This window comes from Molossus molossus, unplaced genomic scaffold, assembly GCF_014108415.1.
Source record: "Molossus molossus isolate mMolMol1 unplaced genomic scaffold, mMolMol1.p scaffold_m16_p_6, whole genome shotgun sequence".
Lineage (NCBI taxonomy): Eukaryota > Metazoa > Chordata > Mammalia > Chiroptera > Molossidae > Molossus > Molossus molossus.
The window spans coordinates 63,008,638-63,028,767 of record NW_023425399.1 but is presented as its reverse complement, the minus strand read 5'-3'; the positions used below and the strand labels follow the sequence as shown (position 1 = coordinate 63,028,767).

The 20,130-nt window shown below is 39.3% G+C and overlaps 1 protein-coding gene and 1 pseudogene across 1 annotated transcript in view; one reads left to right on the top strand and one right to left on the bottom strand.

Moving 5' to 3' along the window:
• Positions 1–449: 449 nt before the first annotated feature.
• PPP4R1 (protein phosphatase 4 regulatory subunit 1) overlaps positions 450–20,130 on the bottom strand; it is a 99,487-nt gene continuing 79,806 nt past the window's right edge. The window contains exons 12-20 of the mRNA XM_036244090.1: positions 18,866–19,038; positions 16,970–17,065; positions 13,460–13,645; positions 9,621–9,782; positions 6,204–6,304; positions 4,172–4,292; positions 3,941–4,075; positions 2,785–2,926; positions 450–1,618 (exon numbers count right to left, since the gene is read on the bottom strand). Of these exons, the coding sequence (XP_036099983.1) occupies positions 1,455–1,618; positions 2,785–2,926; positions 3,941–4,075; positions 4,172–4,292; positions 6,204–6,304; positions 9,621–9,782; positions 13,460–13,645; positions 16,970–17,065; positions 18,866–19,038 (1,280 nt within the window). The 3' untranslated portion in view covers positions 450–1,454. The remainder of the gene's footprint in view (positions 1,619–2,784; positions 2,927–3,940; positions 4,076–4,171; positions 4,293–6,203; positions 6,305–9,620; positions 9,783–13,459; positions 13,646–16,969; positions 17,066–18,865; positions 19,039–20,130) is intronic.
• LOC118619510 lies at positions 13,087–13,205 on the top strand (annotated as a pseudogene).

The following is a 20,130-nucleotide window of genomic DNA, read 5'->3' as shown; positions in this document are numbered from 1 at the left end:
TCACAAGTCCTAAAATATCTCAGAATATCTTCTGATTAGCCATCAATGTTTAATCCCTATGAGGACATAATTACTACCACTCTGTTCATTTTTCTATTGTGAAGTTAATAGTCTATGTATGAATTGTTTTTGCAGTTTTGTTTTTGCCTCCTGGGGGATTTCAATGAACTGCTAAATCATCAATTTTCTAGATTTGCTTGCTTGCTTTTATAACTGCCCCTGGAAGCCCATTTCCCCCCCTTGGAAGATCCTGTACAATAGGCTGCAGGGTAGACAGGTTCCAACACCCCTTGCCGTCCTCAGGACCTGGCTGCCTGCTCCTCACACCCGATGCAGACAAGCCGCACGGCGCCAGCCTCAGGAGCACAGCGCCCAGGGTGCCTCTGTCATCTGCCAAGAGTACAACCCAGCCCGGGGGGCATGAGCAGATTTCAATGAAATTACTAAACTAGTTAAAAGACAAATTTTTAATCTACTTTTCCCATTTTATACTAAATCATTAATACAGGTCACAAATTTCATTTATTCGCAGGCATCTATAAAACAATCAAAACTGTCTATATATCTCTATACAGATCTTATTAATAAATTTTATTTGGACAAGAGAACTTGTGCCACAACAGTTTTAAACAGCATGATTAAAGTCTGTAACACTCCTAAGAGTGGTCACAGATATGTACAGTATGTGAAGGAAAAGATGCACCTCAGAGCTGATCATGATCAAGTTAAAAACACCTGACATACAGTATACGTGCTAATAAATTTCATTCAGGTCATGACCAGCATGAAAAAAAGTCAGGACATAGATAACTCAGCGAACATTCTGTAAATGTATACAGCAATATGCTGCATTTATGAGTTAAAATCACATTCTACTTTAGTGTTAGCATCAAGCCCTTAGGAGAAATAAAAAGCATCTCCTTCCCCATTAACACATGTCAAAAACTATTCACACGTAGGGCTGACTGGGCAGCTAGCCATGAAGCGCATAGGTCCTTGACTGTGCGGAAACAGTGAGAGTTAATACTGAAGATCTCTTTCACATCCTGGCTCTCAGCCGCCTTCTGGCTATAATTCCATCTATCAGTCATTAAATAAAACCCGGAGAAAGCAATGCAGGTCTCTGGGAATCTCATCCCTTCCATAAGAAAATGCTCTGCCAATTCAAGTTTCATTCAGTCAGGAAGACAGAAGGATTTAAGGCTTCGGTGACAATTATAATCCTCTGAGAAATTATTTTCCCTTAAAGTCAAGATAAGATAATAGTGTTTACTGTACTTTCTCTTGACTCTTAAAATCCCTGGTGCCGGTGTGGGCAACATGCATCTGCAACTAAGTCTGCAAAAAAGAAAGGTCTCCCTTCCTCCTCAAAGTGTCCCAGCTCACACTCGTGTGGAGCGTGTGTCAAACCTTAACTTCCTAGGAAGCAGGAAAGACACCGAGGTCGACACTTTCTAGTAGGTTGAGGAAGCTGTGCTCATGGCATCTTCAGAGATTTTGGTACTGGCAGGGTGGATGCTTGCAAAATACTTGACGTCACTGTCACGATCCATCTGAAGAGCCATGATGGTTTGTTCTACAGCTTCCTGATGACAGCTGGCAGAGGTTAAGAAATAGTCTGGAAATGAGAAGTGCAAATTACAAACAATTAGTCTAACATTTCAGTTTTGTTAAGTACAAGTATACAAAGTTCTCAGTCATTATAAAACATGATTTTTCTATAAATATAAAACACAAGCTATGCTGAATTATAAACAGTAATCCACACTGATTTGTTATATAAAAAAACAAACACAAAAGTCCCCAAACTTAGATTAAATCTCATGATGATTGTTCAATGGCAGCGGAGCTAATATATTAACACTTATACTTGTTACAGCTATTAATTAGCTAAAAAAGGAAAAACACTCCCAAATACCAAACATACATACTGAAAACCAGAGTCTTCTCTAGCTATTTTATTGTAATTGCTATTTTAAAAAATTAAATGAATTCCAAAAAAGAAAAAACAAGCAATATTAATTTACCCATATTCACTGAAGTCTATTAAAAACTTCTTTCTGTGATTCATTCATGAGTTCATGCATTCAAATGATATTTATGAGGTATTGTGGGGGGATGACAACAAATAAAATGATCTGAATCTTAAGGAGTTTATAATTTGTATCAAAACAAATAATATCGGCATTTGTGTTCTGCCTAAGAAAGAAGAGGAGGAAACACAAACACGCCTGGAGGCCCCAAACAACATATCATGGGGGGGGGAGGGGGGACTCTAACGGCAGTATTTTTTCATAGTTATGAGTGAATGCCCAAAATTCAAACTAGTAAGTTTTTTTTTTATCCTCACCCGAGGACATTTTTCCATTTTTTGTTCAGATAGAGTGGGAGGGAGGGGGGAGAGACAGAGAGAGAGAGAGAGAGAAACATCAACGTGAAAGGGACACATCGAGTGGCTGCCACCCGCACAACCGACCAGGGCCGGGGACAAACTGCAACCGAGGTACACGCCCTTAGCGGGAACCGAACCTGGGTCTCTCCGGACCGCAGGCTGACGCTCTAACCGCTGAGCCAAACCGGCCAGGGCAGGGCTGTAAGTTTTAAATTATTAAAAGAAATTCACTTAGAACAGAAGGGCAATAATTAAAAGTTCCTATCACTGCCCTTTAATCTTCACAGAAGGAACCACTATGAACTTACAATATCTTCTTCTATCAGATTATTTCTACAAACATATTATCTCCTCCCCACCACAAACACTTTTCCTAAGAATTAGGTACCTACCTTTTTCTAGCAGAGTTTGTCTTAATGTCTTTGCAAGCAGCACTCTAACATTTGGAACCCTGTCATTTGCTAAGGTCAGCAAATGTGGCATCAGACGCACAGCAAACTGGTCCATGGGAAGGCAATCATCTTCAATGACAGTCTGGGGAAAAGAAGTAACTGCTTCAGATTTGCCAATTTAGTCTACCTGAGCCATACTAATCAAGTCTTTTAGTAACAATGTAATTATTACAGATTTTAGTTACTGCTTTTAAACCAATATTCCAGGCACTTGGGAACTCAAAACAAAAACGACATAATTAAGTCCCCACTGAGACACAGTTTTTAAACTGCCCCACAGAGACCTGGAGTGTTCATGGTCACATTCATTTTCACACCTGTGCTATGGTCCACAGACCCCAAGCGTCCTCTAGGGGACCACTGTGGATGTGCCAGCTTTATGAAGAGCTCAGTGAACTTTATAGGACTTGTCAACCAGGCAGATACCCAACTGAGGAACAGGAGATCCTATAAATAACCAGGTGGCAAAATTCTGTCCTTTAAGAATAAAGAAAATGTTGAGAGAGATAAGGAGTAAAAGAATAAACCTAGTTCTAGATAGAAAGATGTGTCACAAACAGCCCTGGTTGGTTTTGCGCAGTGGTTCAAGCATTGGTCTGAAGACCCAAGAGTTGTGGGTTCAATTCCCAGTCAAGGGCATGTACCTGGGTTGCAGGTTTGGTTCCCTGCCCCGTCAGGGTCATGCAGGAGGCAACCACTGTATCTTTCTCACATTGATGTTTCTCTTTCCCTCCCTCCTTTCTACCCTCTCTAAAAAGCAATGGAAAAATATCCTCAGGTGAGCATTATCCACATTTTAAAAGTGTCACTAGCCCTGGCCAGTTTGGCTCAGCGGTTAGAGCGTCGGCCTGCGGTCCGGAGAGACCCGGGTTCGGTTCCCGCTAAGGGCACATACCTCGGTTGCAGTTTGTCCCCAGCCCTGGTTGGTCGTGCGGGTGGCAGCCACTCGATGTGTCCCTTCACGTCGATGTTTCTCTCTCTCTCTCCCTTCCTCTCTCTCCCTCCCACTCTATCTGTACAAAAAATGGAAAAATGTCCTCGGGTGAGGATAAAAAAAAAAAAAAAAAGTGTCACTAATGGGTAAGTCTTCACTTACCTGGCAGACAAAGACAAAGGCTTGACGACCAGACCACTTGGGACATCTACCAAAATTTTCCACAAGCTCATCGATGAGGTCCACACCAAATGTTGGTGGTGTCGCCATGTGCAGCTTCTTCACCATCTCACTGACCTAGGAGAGCGAACGTGGAGAAGTGAGGAATATCTTCATTTTGTGATCTTATTAAAGACTTTGCTGATCTAAAATTGTAACAATTTAAAAACATACCAACTTGTAGGAAATCCAGCGAACAGAAGAAACTTTATCTGCACATAGATTCAGAGCAATGGGGCGTAAATAATCATAAACATCTCTGGGACTATATAATTCTAGAAGTAAAATCAGCTGTCTACAAAAATGAATATGAAAAAGATAGTTAATATTTTAAAACAAGACAAATAAAGATATGTTGATCATCTGAATATTTATAATACTGGATACTACTTGTAAGATGACCACATACAAAGACTAGTGATTAACCTGGTCTCTCATGCATAGCATTATCCCTGTCTCTGCGCATCTGTGTCCACAAGAACTGAGACAGAGCAAAGCATTTCCTAATATGTTCAACTGGAACATGAAACCCATTTTTCTCACACTAACTGTTTAGAATGTGCTGAGAAACCTTCATCTACAATCAGTTATCTAAATAAGAAAGTTCTGCCAGGCCAGTGTGGCTCAATGGATTGAGTGTTGTCCCATGGACTAAGAGGTCCCGGTTTGATTCCCAGTCAGGGCACATGCTGGGGTCACGGGCTTGATCCCTAGTAGGGAGTGAACAGGAGGCAGCTGATCTATGTCTCACATCAACGTTTCTACATCTCTCCACCTCCCCCAAATCAATAAAAACATAAAAATAAATAAATTAATTAAAAGTTCTAGCAGTTTAAGGTAGCCTAGTATTAAGGCTCTATGCAGATTCTAAGGGAAAGATACATTTACTAGAGATAACATAAGTGGTCCTCTACCAAATTCCCATTACATCTGAGGAGTACTGAAGACTAAAAGCACCCACCAGGCTAATTTGAGTAGATGCAACAATGTTCATAAAAAAACAACTTGAATATAAATGAGAATTCTGCCTTTCAGATTTTAAATTTAAGATTATCTACATGTGTAACCAATAGAAAGTGAACTGGTCATGGTTTCAGTAACCAGTTATCAATCAGAATCCAAAATTATTAAATGGAAAATTTCAGGAGCAAATAATTCATGTTTTAAATTGCACACCATTCTGAGCAATGTGATGAAATCTCGAGCCATCCTGTTCCTGCCTTCCTGGGACTGAATCATCCCTTTGTCTAGCATCCACACTGTACACACTACCTGCCTGTGGTCACTTAGCAGACGATTATCAGATAGACTACTGTGGTACTACAGAGCTTGCTGTGTCCAAGTAGCCCTCATTTTACCTCATAATGGCTTCAAAGCACAAGAGTAGTAGTAATGCTGGCAATTCGAATATGCAACAAGAAGCTTTTAAGTGCTTCTTGACATAATAAGAAAAAAAAAATCGTATGCTGAAGTTGTTAAAATCTATGGTAAGGACAAATCTATCCATGAATAAATCTTGAAATCATTATGCTAAGTGAAGAAGCCGGACACAAAAAACCATGTTATGTAACCATTTATTTTTATTTAAAAAAAAAATTTTTTTTTCTTTATTGATTCAGAAAGAAAGGAAGGGAGAGGAAGAGAGAAACATCAATGAGAGAGAACATCGACTGGCCGCCTTCTGCACGCCTCCCACTGGGGATTGAACCCACAGCCTGGGCATGTGCCCTGATCGGGAATCAAACCGGCAACTTTGTGGTCCATGGGTCGACACTCAACCACTGAGCCAAGCTGGCTGGGCTGTAACTACATTTGTATAAAATGCTCAGAAAAGGCAGATCCAGAGACAGAAAGTAAATTAATGACTGCTAGGGGAAAGGGACAGACAGAAGTAAAGGTTTCATGTTTGAGATGATGAAATGTTCTAGAACTAGTTGTATTATATTGTGAACATACTAAATGTTATCAACTGCAACTTTGGTTATGTGCATTTTATCACAATTAAAAAAAAAGAGAAACAGACTTAAAAAAACAAAAAACAAAAAAAACAAAACACTAAGAAAATTCACTACATTACAACAAATGTTAAAGACAGGATACCAGTTGAAACTTGGATTTACACAAAGTAATGAACAAATCCAGAAATGGTAAAGATGAAGTAAATGTACACCTCTGCAAAATAATCTAATAAACTGTAAGAACTTACTCAGCCAGTTCAGCTCGAAAGCGCCAATTTCTACTATTATCTGTCACCAAAAACTCCTGAAGTTGATAAAGATATTCTCTTCTTTTGTCAATATGAAGAAGCTAAAATAACAAAAAAATATTCACTAGGACAAGGCATAGACATTACTTTTTTTTTTTTTTTTGTGGTACGTGCCCCTAGCAGGAACCAAACCCAGGACTCTCTGGTCTGTAGGCTGACGCTCAAATGCTGAGCCAAACTGGCCATGGCCAGACATTACTTTTTTTACAAGACTGCTTAAAAATCACTATAGATAATATGGTTAATTCGAATATATATTAGTAAGTCCATTTAATTATCTGGCTGGTTTGGCTCACTGGTTAGAGCATTGGCCCAAGGACCCAAGAGTCTTGGGTTCAATTCCTGGCCAAAGGCATGTACCTTGGTTGCAGGTTCAAACCCCAGCCCCAGCTGGGGTCATGTAGGAGGCAGCCAATCAATGTGTTTCTCTCACATTGATATTTCTCTCTCTCTCTTTCTCTCTCTCTCTCCCTACCTCCCACTTTATCTGAAAAAAAAAAAAAAAAGGAAAGATATCTTCAGGTGAGGATTTAAAAGAAAAATAGATACATTTACCTTTACCTTTAAGAGTGATTATCCTGTGGCTCAGTGGTTGAGTGTCAACCCCATGCACCAAGAGGTTGCCGATTCGATTCTCGGTCAGGGCATATACCCAGGTTGTGGGCCAAATCCCCAGTGAGGGGCATGCAGGAGGCGGCCAATCGATGTTTCTATCTCTCTCTCCCTCTCCCTCTAAAATCAACCAATAAATAAAAAAAAAATTTTTTTTTAAGTAATTCTAGGGATCACACTGATACTAAAAATATTTCCAAAAGTGGGAAGAAAAAGGAAAGGTTATCTTTACATGAGAAAAGAAATTAATAAATGTTGAAGAAATTATAAAAACAAAAAAACCCATAACATTTTACAACAAATACAGTAACAATTGATTCAGGCAAGAACTGCATATAGATGCATGGATGGAAAAAGCACTGGGTGAAAGACTTGGGGGGAAAGGATGTTCGGAGTTTGAACCCATCACCACACCAAGAAGATATTAATCACAAACGTAAAAAAAAAATTTTACAATGAAGGAAGTGAGCCGAAACTACTATAACCAAGTGACCAGACTCAGTGTCACCAGTTAATTGAACGAGCTCACATCAGGGCTAATATGATGTGATGCATTCAGAAAACACCTGCTGTCCTATATAGATAGGTATTCCTGCAAAGAAAAACCTGTTTAATTTGAATCTAACTGTGTAATAGCACTCAGACCATTTCAGATTGAAGGGCATTTTGTAAAAAAAAAACAAAAAAAAAAACTGGCTTGGCCTCTTCAAATATGCCAATGACATTAAAGACAAAAAGTCAGGAAAACTGTTCTAGATTTCAGAGGAATAAGGATACATGATTTCAAATTCAATATGCAACTCTTGATTGGATTCTAAATTGAGGGACAAAAGGCTTTAGGACATTATTGGGACAATCAGAAAAATTTCAATGTGATTGGTATGAAAAAGTACATGTTATTAATGTTTTTTTAAAAAGTAGGATTACAAGGTAATTCCTCCACTGAAGTACTTTTGTGCCTTAAGCCTTAGAACTTCTAAAGAATAGTCTGTTGGTTGCCAGAGGAGAGACGAACTAAGGGAACTGACTGGGTGAAAAAGGTGAAGGGATTAAGAACTACAAATCTGTAGTTACAGGGATGTGAAGTACAGCACAGAGAACATAGTAATATTGTAATAACTAAGTATGGCAGCAATTTTCAACCTTTTTCATCTCTTGGCACACAAACTAGTTACAAAAATTCTGCAGCACACCAAAAATTATATTTTTTGCTGATCTGACAAAAAATGGGTATAATTTTGATTCATTCACATTGGACAACTATTGTTATGTTGGCTGTTGTCATTTTTTACTTGACAATCTAAGGGAAAAGAGGTAAGTGCCCCTGACTAAATAGTCAGGTACTGCATGCTTTAAAAATTCTTGAGTCACACTGGTTGAAAGTGGCTGGTGTATGGTGCCAGGTGGGTACTGGAAATATTGGGGGAACACTGTATGAAGTATTTGATTGTCTAAACACTATGCTGTACATCTGGAACTAATACAAAATTGTATTGAATATAAAATGCAATTGGAAAAAAAAAAAGACCTATGAGGTGCCAATTTCAAGGCTAAAGTCTAAGAAACAATAGTATTTGAGGATCAAGCAATTTGTGCGGTCAGGGCTGTTCACCTCAGACACCGAAGATCTGACATCAAAGGAGGGAGGATTAAGGTTAAATTCTTTTTTATTTTACGTTAAAAAAATTTTTTTTTCTTTATTGATTTTAGAGAGAGAGAAAGAGAGAGAGATAGAAACATCGATGGGCCACCTTCTGCATGCCCCCCACTGGGGATTGAGCCCACAACCTGGGCTTGTGCCCCAACCAGGTATTGATTGTACTGGCAACCTCTTGGTGCATGGGTCAACATTCAACTACGGAGCCACACCAGCCGGGCTAAGGTTAAATTCTTCTGAAATACCACATAAAACCTCTGAACTTAATGAAAATCTTTTATATATATTTAATTCAATTCAATAATTTTGAACAAGTACAAATATTTATAAACATGTTCTAACATCTTAAATAATAATTATGATAAATTTTATTTTTAATTTACTTACTGAAATTGATTTTAGAGAGAGAGAGAGAAAAACATCAATGTGAGGGAAAAACATCAACCGCTTGCCTCCACATGGGCCCTGAACGGGATCAAACCCACAGCCCAGGTATGTACCCTGACCAGAACTGAACTCTCCATCTAATGGTATACAGGACGACACTCCAACCAACTAAGCCACACTGGCCAGGGCAGCATAATTATTATTTTTTAATCCTCACCACAGGATATTTTTCCATTGATTTTCAGACAGAGTGGGAGGGAGGTAGAGAGAAAGAGAGACAGACAGACAGACAGACAGACAGACATTGACTGATTGCCTCCTGTACAACCCCAACCAGGGCCAAGGATTAAACCTGCAACCGAGGTACATGCCCTTGACCAGAATCGAACCCAAGACTCTGTTTTTTTTTTGTTTTGTTTTTTATCCTCAAAACCAGGGCAAGACTCTGGTTTAAAAGCCAACGTTCTAACTGCTGAGCCAAATGGGCCAGGGCTATTTTTAAATTAAAATTTAAAATGATACCAGCAAAAATGATCAGAATGGGACTTTTTTTTTTTTTTAAGTCACAGCTCACCATCAACATATGGATACATTTTCTTATATAGAACATACAGAAACAGATCTTGGTAGAAGTAGAAAATTAAAATTTCACATCTACAGTGGAATTTTAGTGTTTTTATGCAAAAGAATTTAAAAGTTACCTTCAGAAAATCATGCAAGTGTTTAAGGACACCTATCCTTACTTCATCGAGGTCTTTTAAAAATCCATTAAAAATTGGAACCAGATCTGCAGCTGTCAATTGATCTCCGAGAATGACTGCAAGCTCATGGATGGAGAAGGCCAAAGTTCTTCGAACTTTCCACTGCAGAAATAAAAACAATTGCATTAGTAAGCTAAATACAAAGTACTTAGTACTTTAACTTTTAGACAATATAGTAGTAGTTCCCCCTTAAATGCAGTTTCACTTTCCGAGGTCTCAGCTCCTCTGGTCAACTGTGGTCCAAAAATAGTAAATGGAAAACTCCAGAAATAAACAATGCCTAAGTCTTTTGTTTTTGTTTTCAATTTTTATTAATATATTTTTGTTATAGATGTTTCTCCTCCCCCCCAGACCCTTTCTTAACAATGCCTAAGTTTTAAATGAGTACCATTCTAAGTAATAAGATGAAGTATTTTTTTCTTTATTGATTTGAGAGAGAGAGGAAGGGAAAGAGAGACACATAGAGACATCAATGAAAGAGACATGGATTGGCCGCCTCCTGCATGCCCCCCATTGAGGATCAGGCCCACAACCTGGGCATGTGCCCTGACTGGGAATTGAACCCGCAACCTTTTGGTGCATGGGTTGACGCCCAACCACTGACCCACACCAGCTGGCTAATGATTCATGTCCCAGGCGTATGGAGCCACATCCTGCTCCATATGCCTGGGACATGAATCATTAGTCTTTTTGTCCAGCGTCACCATACTGTGTAAACTCTAGCCCATTAGTCACTTAGTAGCCATCTTGATTATCATATTGACTATTGTGGTTTCGCTGTGTTTATGTTCAAGTAACCCTAATTTTACTTAATAATGGTGCCAAAGCCCAAGAGAAATGATGCTGGGAATTCAGACATGCTAAAGCGCTTCCTTTAGTGAAAAGATGCAAGTTGTCAACTTAATAAGGGCAGGAAAAAAAATATCATATGCTGAAGTTTCTAAGATCTGTGGTAAGAATGAATTTCCTATCCATGAAATTGTGAAGGAGAAAGAAATTTATGCTACTTTGCTGAGATAAATAATATTCGAATAATTTTTATCACAGTATGTATATTGGTCTTTTTGTGTGTTTTCTTAAATCCTCACCGGAGGATGTTTTTCATTGATTTAAATCGGGGAGGGGGGGGGGCGCGGGGAGAAACACTGACATGAGGAACAAATCAACAACCTATGTATGTGCCCTGACCAGAAATCAAACCTGCCACCTTTCGGTGCACAGGACAATGCTCCAACCAACTGAGCCACACTGGCCAAGGAACAGTATATTGTTTTAATTTTTCTATTTTATTCTTAGTTATTGTTAATTTCTTACCGTGTTTAATTTATAAATTAAACTTATTCCTAAGTATGTACGCATATGAAAAATTAGTATTTTTAGGATTTGGTACTATCTAGGGTTCTAGGCATCCAGTGGGGTCTTGGAATGTAGGCCCCTAGATAAAGGGACTATTGTATATAATAGCCAATTTACATCTGAATGTTATTAAAACCAAAACATTAAATTAGAATAAAAGTAACAATAAATACTAAGTTTTAAGTATTTATCAAAAACTAGAAGAAAATATTTAAATCCCAGCACAGTATGTATTATCCACCCTTTCATTTATGAAAAAAAAAAAAGTTTGGAAATTATAAATGGCATAGTTTTTGTAGTTTTCTGAACACTGGCTACCCGATTTACCTTTGTTCTACACTGACCAAAGCCTGGCTAGTATCATCCTCACATTACTGTTCCCCTTCCAATTACTGTACAGCCTATTTTTGATTACAAAAACAACAAAACTAGTTTTTAAGGAATTGGCAATTAAAGAAATACAATAGAAAGATCTGTTGTGTATTGTCCTGGAAAAGAACTCCTATAAAGAAATGCCCTGTGCCCTGGCCAGTTTGGCTCAGCAGTTAGAGCGTCGGCCTGTGGTCCAGAGAGACCCAAGTTCGGTTCCCGCTAAGGGCACATACCTTGGTTGCAGTTTGTCCCCAGCCCCAGTGGGGGTCGTGCAGGAGACAGCCACTCGATGTGTCCCTTTCACATCAATGTTTCTCTCTCTCTTTTCCTCCCACTCTATCTGAACAAAAATGGTAAAATGTCCTTGGTTGAGGATAAAAGAAAAAAAAGAAATGCCTTGCATTTATAGAAAACTTCAGGTTAAAAACATCTTTTTGTTCACGTTGCCTCAATTAAAAATTTTTTTTTTACTGTTACTTAATTCAAAATTTTACCTGCTGAGAAATGGTTTAGAGCAAAGGTTTTATTCCACCCCAAACACTAGAACCTTGTTCTTAAAGTAAAATTTCTATCCATGTTCAACATGTCACACAGATGAAGGCAGAGATGTTTTGATGGAGGGGAAGGGATAGGAGGCATGAAGCCCTGCCCATCCTGAGCCCTCCTAGTCAGCAGGCGCCCAGAGGTACCTGCCCCACCAGCAGAGTGTTCTGTGGGATAAAAATGAAAAACCACTAATAAAGAAGATAAAGTACTCTATGGAAATTGGGCCTTTCTAGGGAGAAACTAAACCCTATATTCTTAAGCATTAATCTACATATAAACATGTCCAATTCTACCACTGAAGAAATGTGTGAATATGGGATAAATTCACTCTGCCTAGACCCTGGTTTCCTAACTTCATAGGTCAGAAGAGGAACAAAAACTGGTCTCTTAAGGTTACTTCGAACTTTAAACTTGCTGAGTCAGCGGCACTGATTCTTTGAAAACTGCAATAATTACTAAGATATCTTAAGAAAAAAATCATTCCTTTTTCAGTATAAATTAGTCTAACCAGACTGTTTTCTTTTTTTTTTTAATTTTTTTTTTAATCCTCACTCGAGGACATTTTTCCATTTTTTGTCCAGGTAGAGTGGGAGGGAGAGAGAGGAACAGAGATAGAGAGAGAAACATCGATGTGAAAGGAACACATCGAGTGGCTGCCACCCGCACGACCGACCAGGGCCGGGGACAAACTGCAACCGAGGTACGTGCCCTTAGCGGGAACCGAACCCGGGTCTCTCTGGACCGCAGGCCGACGCTCCAACCGCTGAGCCAAACCGGCCAGGGCCAGACTGTTTTCTTACAAACTGATTAATTTCATGAAGGAATAGGTTTTGTGGAAGTCATGCAAAATTTTGGTATAAGGAAATCCAACCTAAAGACAGAGAAAGTTAAGTCAATAAAGCCTAGCAAAAGAGCCACAGAAAAGTCAGATATCCAAACAAATGACCGAGAATCAATGTTTCATACAGGGTGTAGTGGTGTGCAGTGTAGGGAATAGCACAGATGCACACACCGTTAACCTCCTCCCATCGGTACAGTGACACTCACAGCACTCCAAGCTCAAAACTCAGCAGTGTCAATACTAACAGTTCTATTAAAAGTTTTAAAATAGAAGCATTTATAACTGTTTCTAATTGCTTCTCGGCCTTTTGGCTAAGATCAAGTGTAGTGTCTGTTCTGTTTCTAGGGAGAAAACTAAATCCCATATTCTTAAGAATTAATCTACACATAAATTTTAGACAATAACACATTTATAAATTAGGAGCTTAGACATGTCAAATGTCATCATTTCCAACACTAGAGATAAAAAGGAAGTCGCCAAATTGTGGAACTTGGACAATGTAAAAAGAAAGCTCTTTGGTATTATTTTCAAACTCTTCTGCATATAATTTCCTATATAATACCAGGTACTTGCTAGATCATGAACAGAAATTCTATTAGGTTTTGAAAGGCAAACTGTGCTTTCTATATGCACATTCTGTTAATTCCTTGGCTGCTTTACTCACCTGCATGTCTGATGCCAGAGTCTCGTAAGTCTCTCTTAGGCAGTGCCAGTTCTGCCTGCCTAGTGTCAAGGCCACGCCTGGAAGGCTATATGCACAGTGCTTAGCAATTTCGGTGTCAACTGTCTGTGCACGAGAGGGATCAGTCATAGACAAATACTGATCTAATAGAGCCTGAGGCACAATGTCCTAATGAACAAAGAGAAAGTACAGGGATGCATTTTGAGTTTAGATATAAACTAGGTAAAATTATTTTTAAATATATGATTTTAACATAGCATCAGAAATAGTAAAGAAAAACCAACCTGAAATTTTCAGTTACATAACTAAAAAGATAAGAAAAACATGCTGAGGGGAATGCATACATAAATAAAAGCAATTCTAGGAGAAAAACAATAAATAAGATCTTAAAACAGCAATCAGCTTAAAGGACAATTAGAATTGATTTCTAAATTTAAAAGAAACATTAAAAATGTGACCAACATGCTGGCCGGTTTGGCTCAGCGGTTAGAGCATTGGCCTGCGGTCCAGAGAGACCTGGGTTCAGTTCCCAATTAGGGCACGTACCTTGGTTGCAGTTTGTCCCCGGCCCTGGTTGGTCGTGCGGGTGGCAGCCACTCGATGTGTCCCTTTCACGTCGATGTTTCTCTCTCTCTCCCTTCCTCTCTCTCTCCCTCCCACTATCTGAACAAAAAACGGAAAAATGTCCTCGGGTGAGGATAAATAAACAAAAAAAATGTGACCAACACCCAGCTGGTGTGGCTCAGTGGATTGAGCGTTGTTCCATGGACTGAGAGGTCCCAGTTTGATTCCCAGTCAGGGCACATGCCCAGGTTGCGGGCATAATCCCCAGTTGGGGAGCGTGCAGGAGGCAGCCAATTGATGTTTCTGTCTCTGTCTCCCTTTCTCTTTCTAAAACAATCAATGAAAACATTAAAAAATACATATATACAACCAGCACCTTTCAGTATTATAAAAGGTTGATATAACCTAGCGAATGTGGTTACAGGTACTTCTGTGCATTATTACCAACATGTATATTTTTAAAAACACTATCACCTGCCTTCGGATGGAAATTTAGCAATTATCTATAAAAATTTTAAGTGTAGCCCTGGCCAGTTTGGTTCAGCGGTTAGAGCGTCGGCCCGCGGTCCTGGGAGACCCGGGTTCGGTTCCCGCTAAGGGCGCGTACCTCGGTTACAGTTTGTCCCCGGCCCTGGTCGGTTGTGCGGGTGGCAGCCACTTGATGTGTCCCTTTCACATCGATGTTTCTCTCTCTCTCTCTGTTCCTCTCTCTCCCGCCCACTCTACCTGAACAAAAAAATGGAAAAATGTCCTCTGGTGAGGATAAAAAAAAAAAAAATTTTAAGTGTATATACACTCAACCATTTGTATAAATGTGAGAGTGGCCCTGGCCGATTTGGCTCAGCGGTTAGAGCGTTGGCCTGCGGTCCGGAGAGACCCGGGTTCGGTTCCCGCTGAGGGCGCGTGCCTCGGTTGCAGTTTGTCCCCGGCCCTGGTGGGTTGTACGGGTGGCAGCCACTCGATGTGTTCCTTTCACATCGATGTTTCTCTTTCTCTCTCCCTCCCACTCTACCTGAACAAAAAATGGAAAAATGTCCTCTGGTGAGGATAAAAAAAAAAATGTGAGAGTGTACAGTCGTCCCTCCCCACTTCACGCTTCGACTTTTGCAGCTTCTTCAAATACTATATTGTATTTGAAAAAAAAAACACGATAGAGTGAAGCCTCGAAGTGGGGAGGGACGACTGTATATAAATAAAGAATCCTACTTTGCAGAAACTCATTTATGGCAGTAGAGTCTGGAACTGATTAACCACAATAAATGAGGACTGACTGTGTGTGTGTGTGTGTGTATATATATATATATATATATATATAATCTTGGTTAGGTATGTATAATATAGTTTTAAAAGGATATACAAAACACAGGTGAAACGGGCTATTTTGGGGAGAACAAGATGGATGGTGTAGGAGAAACACTGGGAAGGAAAAATCACTGAAAGCCTTTGTACCTTTTGAATTCTGAACTATGTAAATTTATTATCTACTTTAAAGAAAGAAAATAAACTGGAAATACATTTACTACAAGAAAGAGACAATCTGTATGTATGACTTGAGAATGTTTCCAATATAAGAGGTGAAAACATTTTAAAAACTATGAACGTTTTTAAAAGACTATGACTCCGCCCTGGCCAGTTTGGCTCAGCGGTTAGAGCGTCAGCCTGCGGTCCGGAGAGACCCGGGTTCGGTTCCCGCTAAGGGCACGTACTTCGGTTGCAGTTTGTCCCCGGCCCTGGTTGGTCGTGCGGGTGGCAGCCACTGGATGTGTCCCTTCACGTCGATGTTTCTCACTCTCTCTCCCTCCCACTCTATCAGTACAAAAAATGGAAAAAATATCCTCAGGTGAGGATAAAAAAAATAAAATAAAAATAAATAAATAAAAGACTGACTCCATTTTTAATAAACAGAACCAACAAAAATAAAGAATATATACAATTAATTTGACCTAGGAAATGTACTCATAACAACATATATAGTCCTAGAAGCAAATAACATGCATAATCATGATAAATTTAACACTGCTTATAATATAATATGACAGCAAAACAACACTTGGAAGCATGTAAGAAACTACTGAAGTTACAGCACCTGGCCCTAATGAAGTATGACACCAGGCTGCCCGGATGCTGTGTTGCGGGGAAGGGGGGTGGGGTGTCTTCATGTGCTCATACAGAAAGATCTCCAAAACGCAATTTTTTTCCCTTTACTGATTTTGAGAGAGAGACAGAGATAAAAACATTGATGAGAGGGAACATTGATTGACTGCCTCCTGCATGCCCCCCCACTGGGGATTTGGCCCACAACCTGGGCATGTGCCCTGACTGGGAATCAAACCTGCGATTTTTTGGTGCATGGGTCGATGCTCAACCACTGAGCCTCACTGGCAGGGCCAAAGTACAATGTTTTAAATAAAGATAAAAGGCAAGGCACAAACTATCATGTTCTGATGATTCCTTAAGCATATTTTCCCACATTTAAAATCTCTAAAATTGGAGTACAATTTGTCACAGATAGCACTTTATTGAGCCTTTTTTTTTTTTTTTAACGTTTTCATCTCTAAAATTGAGCTGTATCTTAGAATTCTTGGCAACTTAGGCATTATAAAATACCTTGGTATGATGGTGTGATTCTACATCTCTTTGAAAAACAGAAAGGGGTACATATATATCCACAATAAGTTTTATATAGCCACAATAAATTTATAAAGATATAGAGAAGGAACTGTGAATGAAAAACGGGATAACAGATGTGAGAAGAGGAAGATTTTTGCTTATATTTTACCCTATTGTTTGAAATTTCTTATTGAAAGTATGATACACTAGTCTTAATTTTTAAAACACTCATTATAAAAAGAACCAATTTCAATGAGAAATGGCTCTAAAAGAGGAGTTAACAACATCTACACCAAATAGAGCATTTTTGTCACTTACTTGTACTTTAGATCTCCTTTCCTCATCAGGGCTAAAACTATTCCTGGTGCTCAAGTCTGAATCATTATGAATATGACGAAGGTTGGAGTCCATATTCTGTTAGGAAAAAATATTTACTTAAAAAATTGAACTGTCTTTATCTAGTTTCCTTCATCTAAATGATCTAAGTTACTCACCTCTTGAGACTGCCAAAGATATAAATACATATAAATTCTTCATGCTTTTAAAAGTTTATGAATATACATTCAGCCTCATAAGAACTTCCCCTGCCGCCCTGGCAGGTTTTGCTCAGCGGTTAGAGCGTCAGCCTGCGGTCCAGAGACCTGGGTTCGGTTCCTACTAAGGGCGCGTACATCGGTTGCAGTTTGTCCCCGGCCCTGGATGGGTCATGCAGGTGGCAACCACTCGATGTGTCCTTTCACATCAATGTTTCTCTCTCTCGCTCTTCCTCTCTCTCCCTCCCACTCTATCTGAACAAAAAATGGAAAAATATCTTCGGATGAGGATAAAAAAAATTAAAATAAAATACTTAAAAAAAAAAAAAACTTCCCCTGCCTTAAATCAAACTTGCTGAATAGTATGCTATATGTATGAAAAAGAATTTCAGAATAAAACTATTTAAAAATTTAGAAGTAATTCTGAAATGGCCCAAATAGCTAAAATTAGCTTGTTTATAAAAAGTACATAGAGGCCCTGGCCAGTTTGGCTCAGCGGTTAGAGAGTCGGCCTGCAGTCCAGAGAGACCTGGGTTCGGTTCTCGCTCAGGGTGCGTACCTTGGTTGCAGTTTGTGCCCGGCCCTGGTTGGTTGTGCAGGTGGCAGCCACTCGACGTGTCCCTTTCACGTCGATGTTTCTCTCTCTATTCCTCTCTCTCCCTCCCACTCTGTCCGAACAAAAAATGGAGAAATGTCCTCGAGTGAAGATAATAAAAAAAAAGGTACATAGAGGACTTGGGATGTCATATGCAGTTTTTCCTCCACTGCTTCTAGTCTTGACCATTTGTAATTTCACAAATATACTTTTTAACAGTAATAAAAAACCACCCCAAAATAAAACAAGATACCTTCCAAAATGCAAAGATAGCACAGTATTCACATCCAATGATAATAAGTAGTCAAGGTTTCATTCTGAACCACCCATATTATACAAAAGTTCTAATATACTAGATGTCATCAACCAAAACACAAAACAGAAATCTGTTAAAGGTCTAAAATCCTTCTTGCCACCCCCAATGTATGTACGTAGGCCCTCTTTCCTGAGCCTTTCATTCAAGCTACTCTGATCTGTGGCTATGTGATTCTGGCATTGTGGTGTATTCCTTCTCCGTTTATAAAAACAAGGGATCAGAAATACTGATACCAAATGATGCTGGTTTGGTGGAATGTGGCAGGAAACTAAGGAAGAATCATACAAAACAGCTCCAAGTATACAGCAAAGATGATGCTAGTAACAGTACCCACCCTCACACTCCAGAGTCCAGATAATGCCACTGGCCCTCCGCAACATGGCCTCAAGTCCCGATCTTCTGCTCAGAATACTGTGTTGCTTGCTGCAGTGAAATGGTCCGATCAGAAACAAAGCACCTCTCCAAAAAGAAAAGGGAAGAGTTAATTATTCTTGATAAAGGGCTTTGTTTCCAGTAAGACTATTTCACTGCAGTGAGCTACATTAACATTGAGGCTACTAAAATGGTCATGTAGACAGGATTAGGATTTACTTTTCTAAACACGGAACATAACACCAATGTGGTGACAATTACTTTTACTTGATGCAAAAAAAGGGAGAGCTGAGAAAATCAGCAACAAACAAAATGTACTAACTAGAAAGTGATTAACTACAACTAATCCCCAATGAAACACTTAAACTGCTCTCACTTGAAAATACTGAGTTTGTTACCTCAACAGCATCGCTGATTAAAGGCATGGCGGCATCATGATTTATTTTACAGTTTGGTAGCTCACTGACGCCCAGTTCATCTTGCGCATCACTTTTCTTTTCTGCATCGCTGGCCTCTTCACGAGCATCCAGACTGGAAGCTCGAAGCGCGGCAGACAGCACGTCTACTTGTGCTATAGGCAGAATTGGAAAAGGTTGTTAAATGGCAGAATTACAATGTGCTTGCAAGTTTTTTCTCCATTTGATTACATGTTATCAATGAAATGTATACTTTTTGACATTGCCACCAAAAAGCTGGAAAAAAACTCTATGATGGTAAATCATTAGTCCTCCAAGAGAAAAAGTAGAAAACTAATATGCTTTCATGAGATTAAAAATGTTTATCCACTATTGTACATTATTCTGCGTTAGTATGAAGGGAGAAATGCTATCTAGTTTTGGAGGTACCTCCAGTTTATTAAAAGGAGTCAATTTCAGTGTGAGTTAACTATGTTTTGGTAGTGCATGAATTGAACTTATAAGGCTTACTTACTAAGCTATTTTAGTAGAAGAGCAGTCACTTTACAAACCCTGCCAACATAAAACAATCGTAATTACAAAGATTTTTGTTGCAGTTACATTTAAACACCTCATATCTTATTCCACTTTATTTTTCTCCAATTCTTTTTTTTTTTATCCTCACCCGAGGACATTTTTTGATATTTTGTTCAGATAGAGTGTGAGAGAGAGAGAGAGAGAGTGAGAAACATCGATGTGAAAGGGACACGTCAAGTAGCTGCCACCCGCACAACCCAACCAAGGCCGGGGACAAACTGCAACCAAGGTACATGCCCTTAGCGGGAACCAAACCCAGGTCTCTTGGTACCGCAGGACGACGCTCTAACCGCTGAGCCAAACCGGCCAGGGCTCTCCAATTCTTTTTGAAAATGAAATCAATGTCTTGCCCCAAACACTGGGATTTCAAATGAGAACTGTCATGCTTGCAGCAAACAACTGACAACTTATCAAGTTCTTAAATGTGACAAGTAGCACTGTCTACATTCTGAGTTACACCTTCCTTAAAAATGTGACTCAAAACTGAGACAAATCGTTCTTCCTTCCCACAAACGAGAAATTTGACACACACACAAAAAAATTGCTTAGCATTACTTCAAGTAACAATCCACCGGAATACTCAAAATATAAATATTTATAATTTTTTAATCCTCACTTGAGGACATTTTTATCTTCAGATAGAGCAGGAGGGAGAGACAGGGGAAGAGACA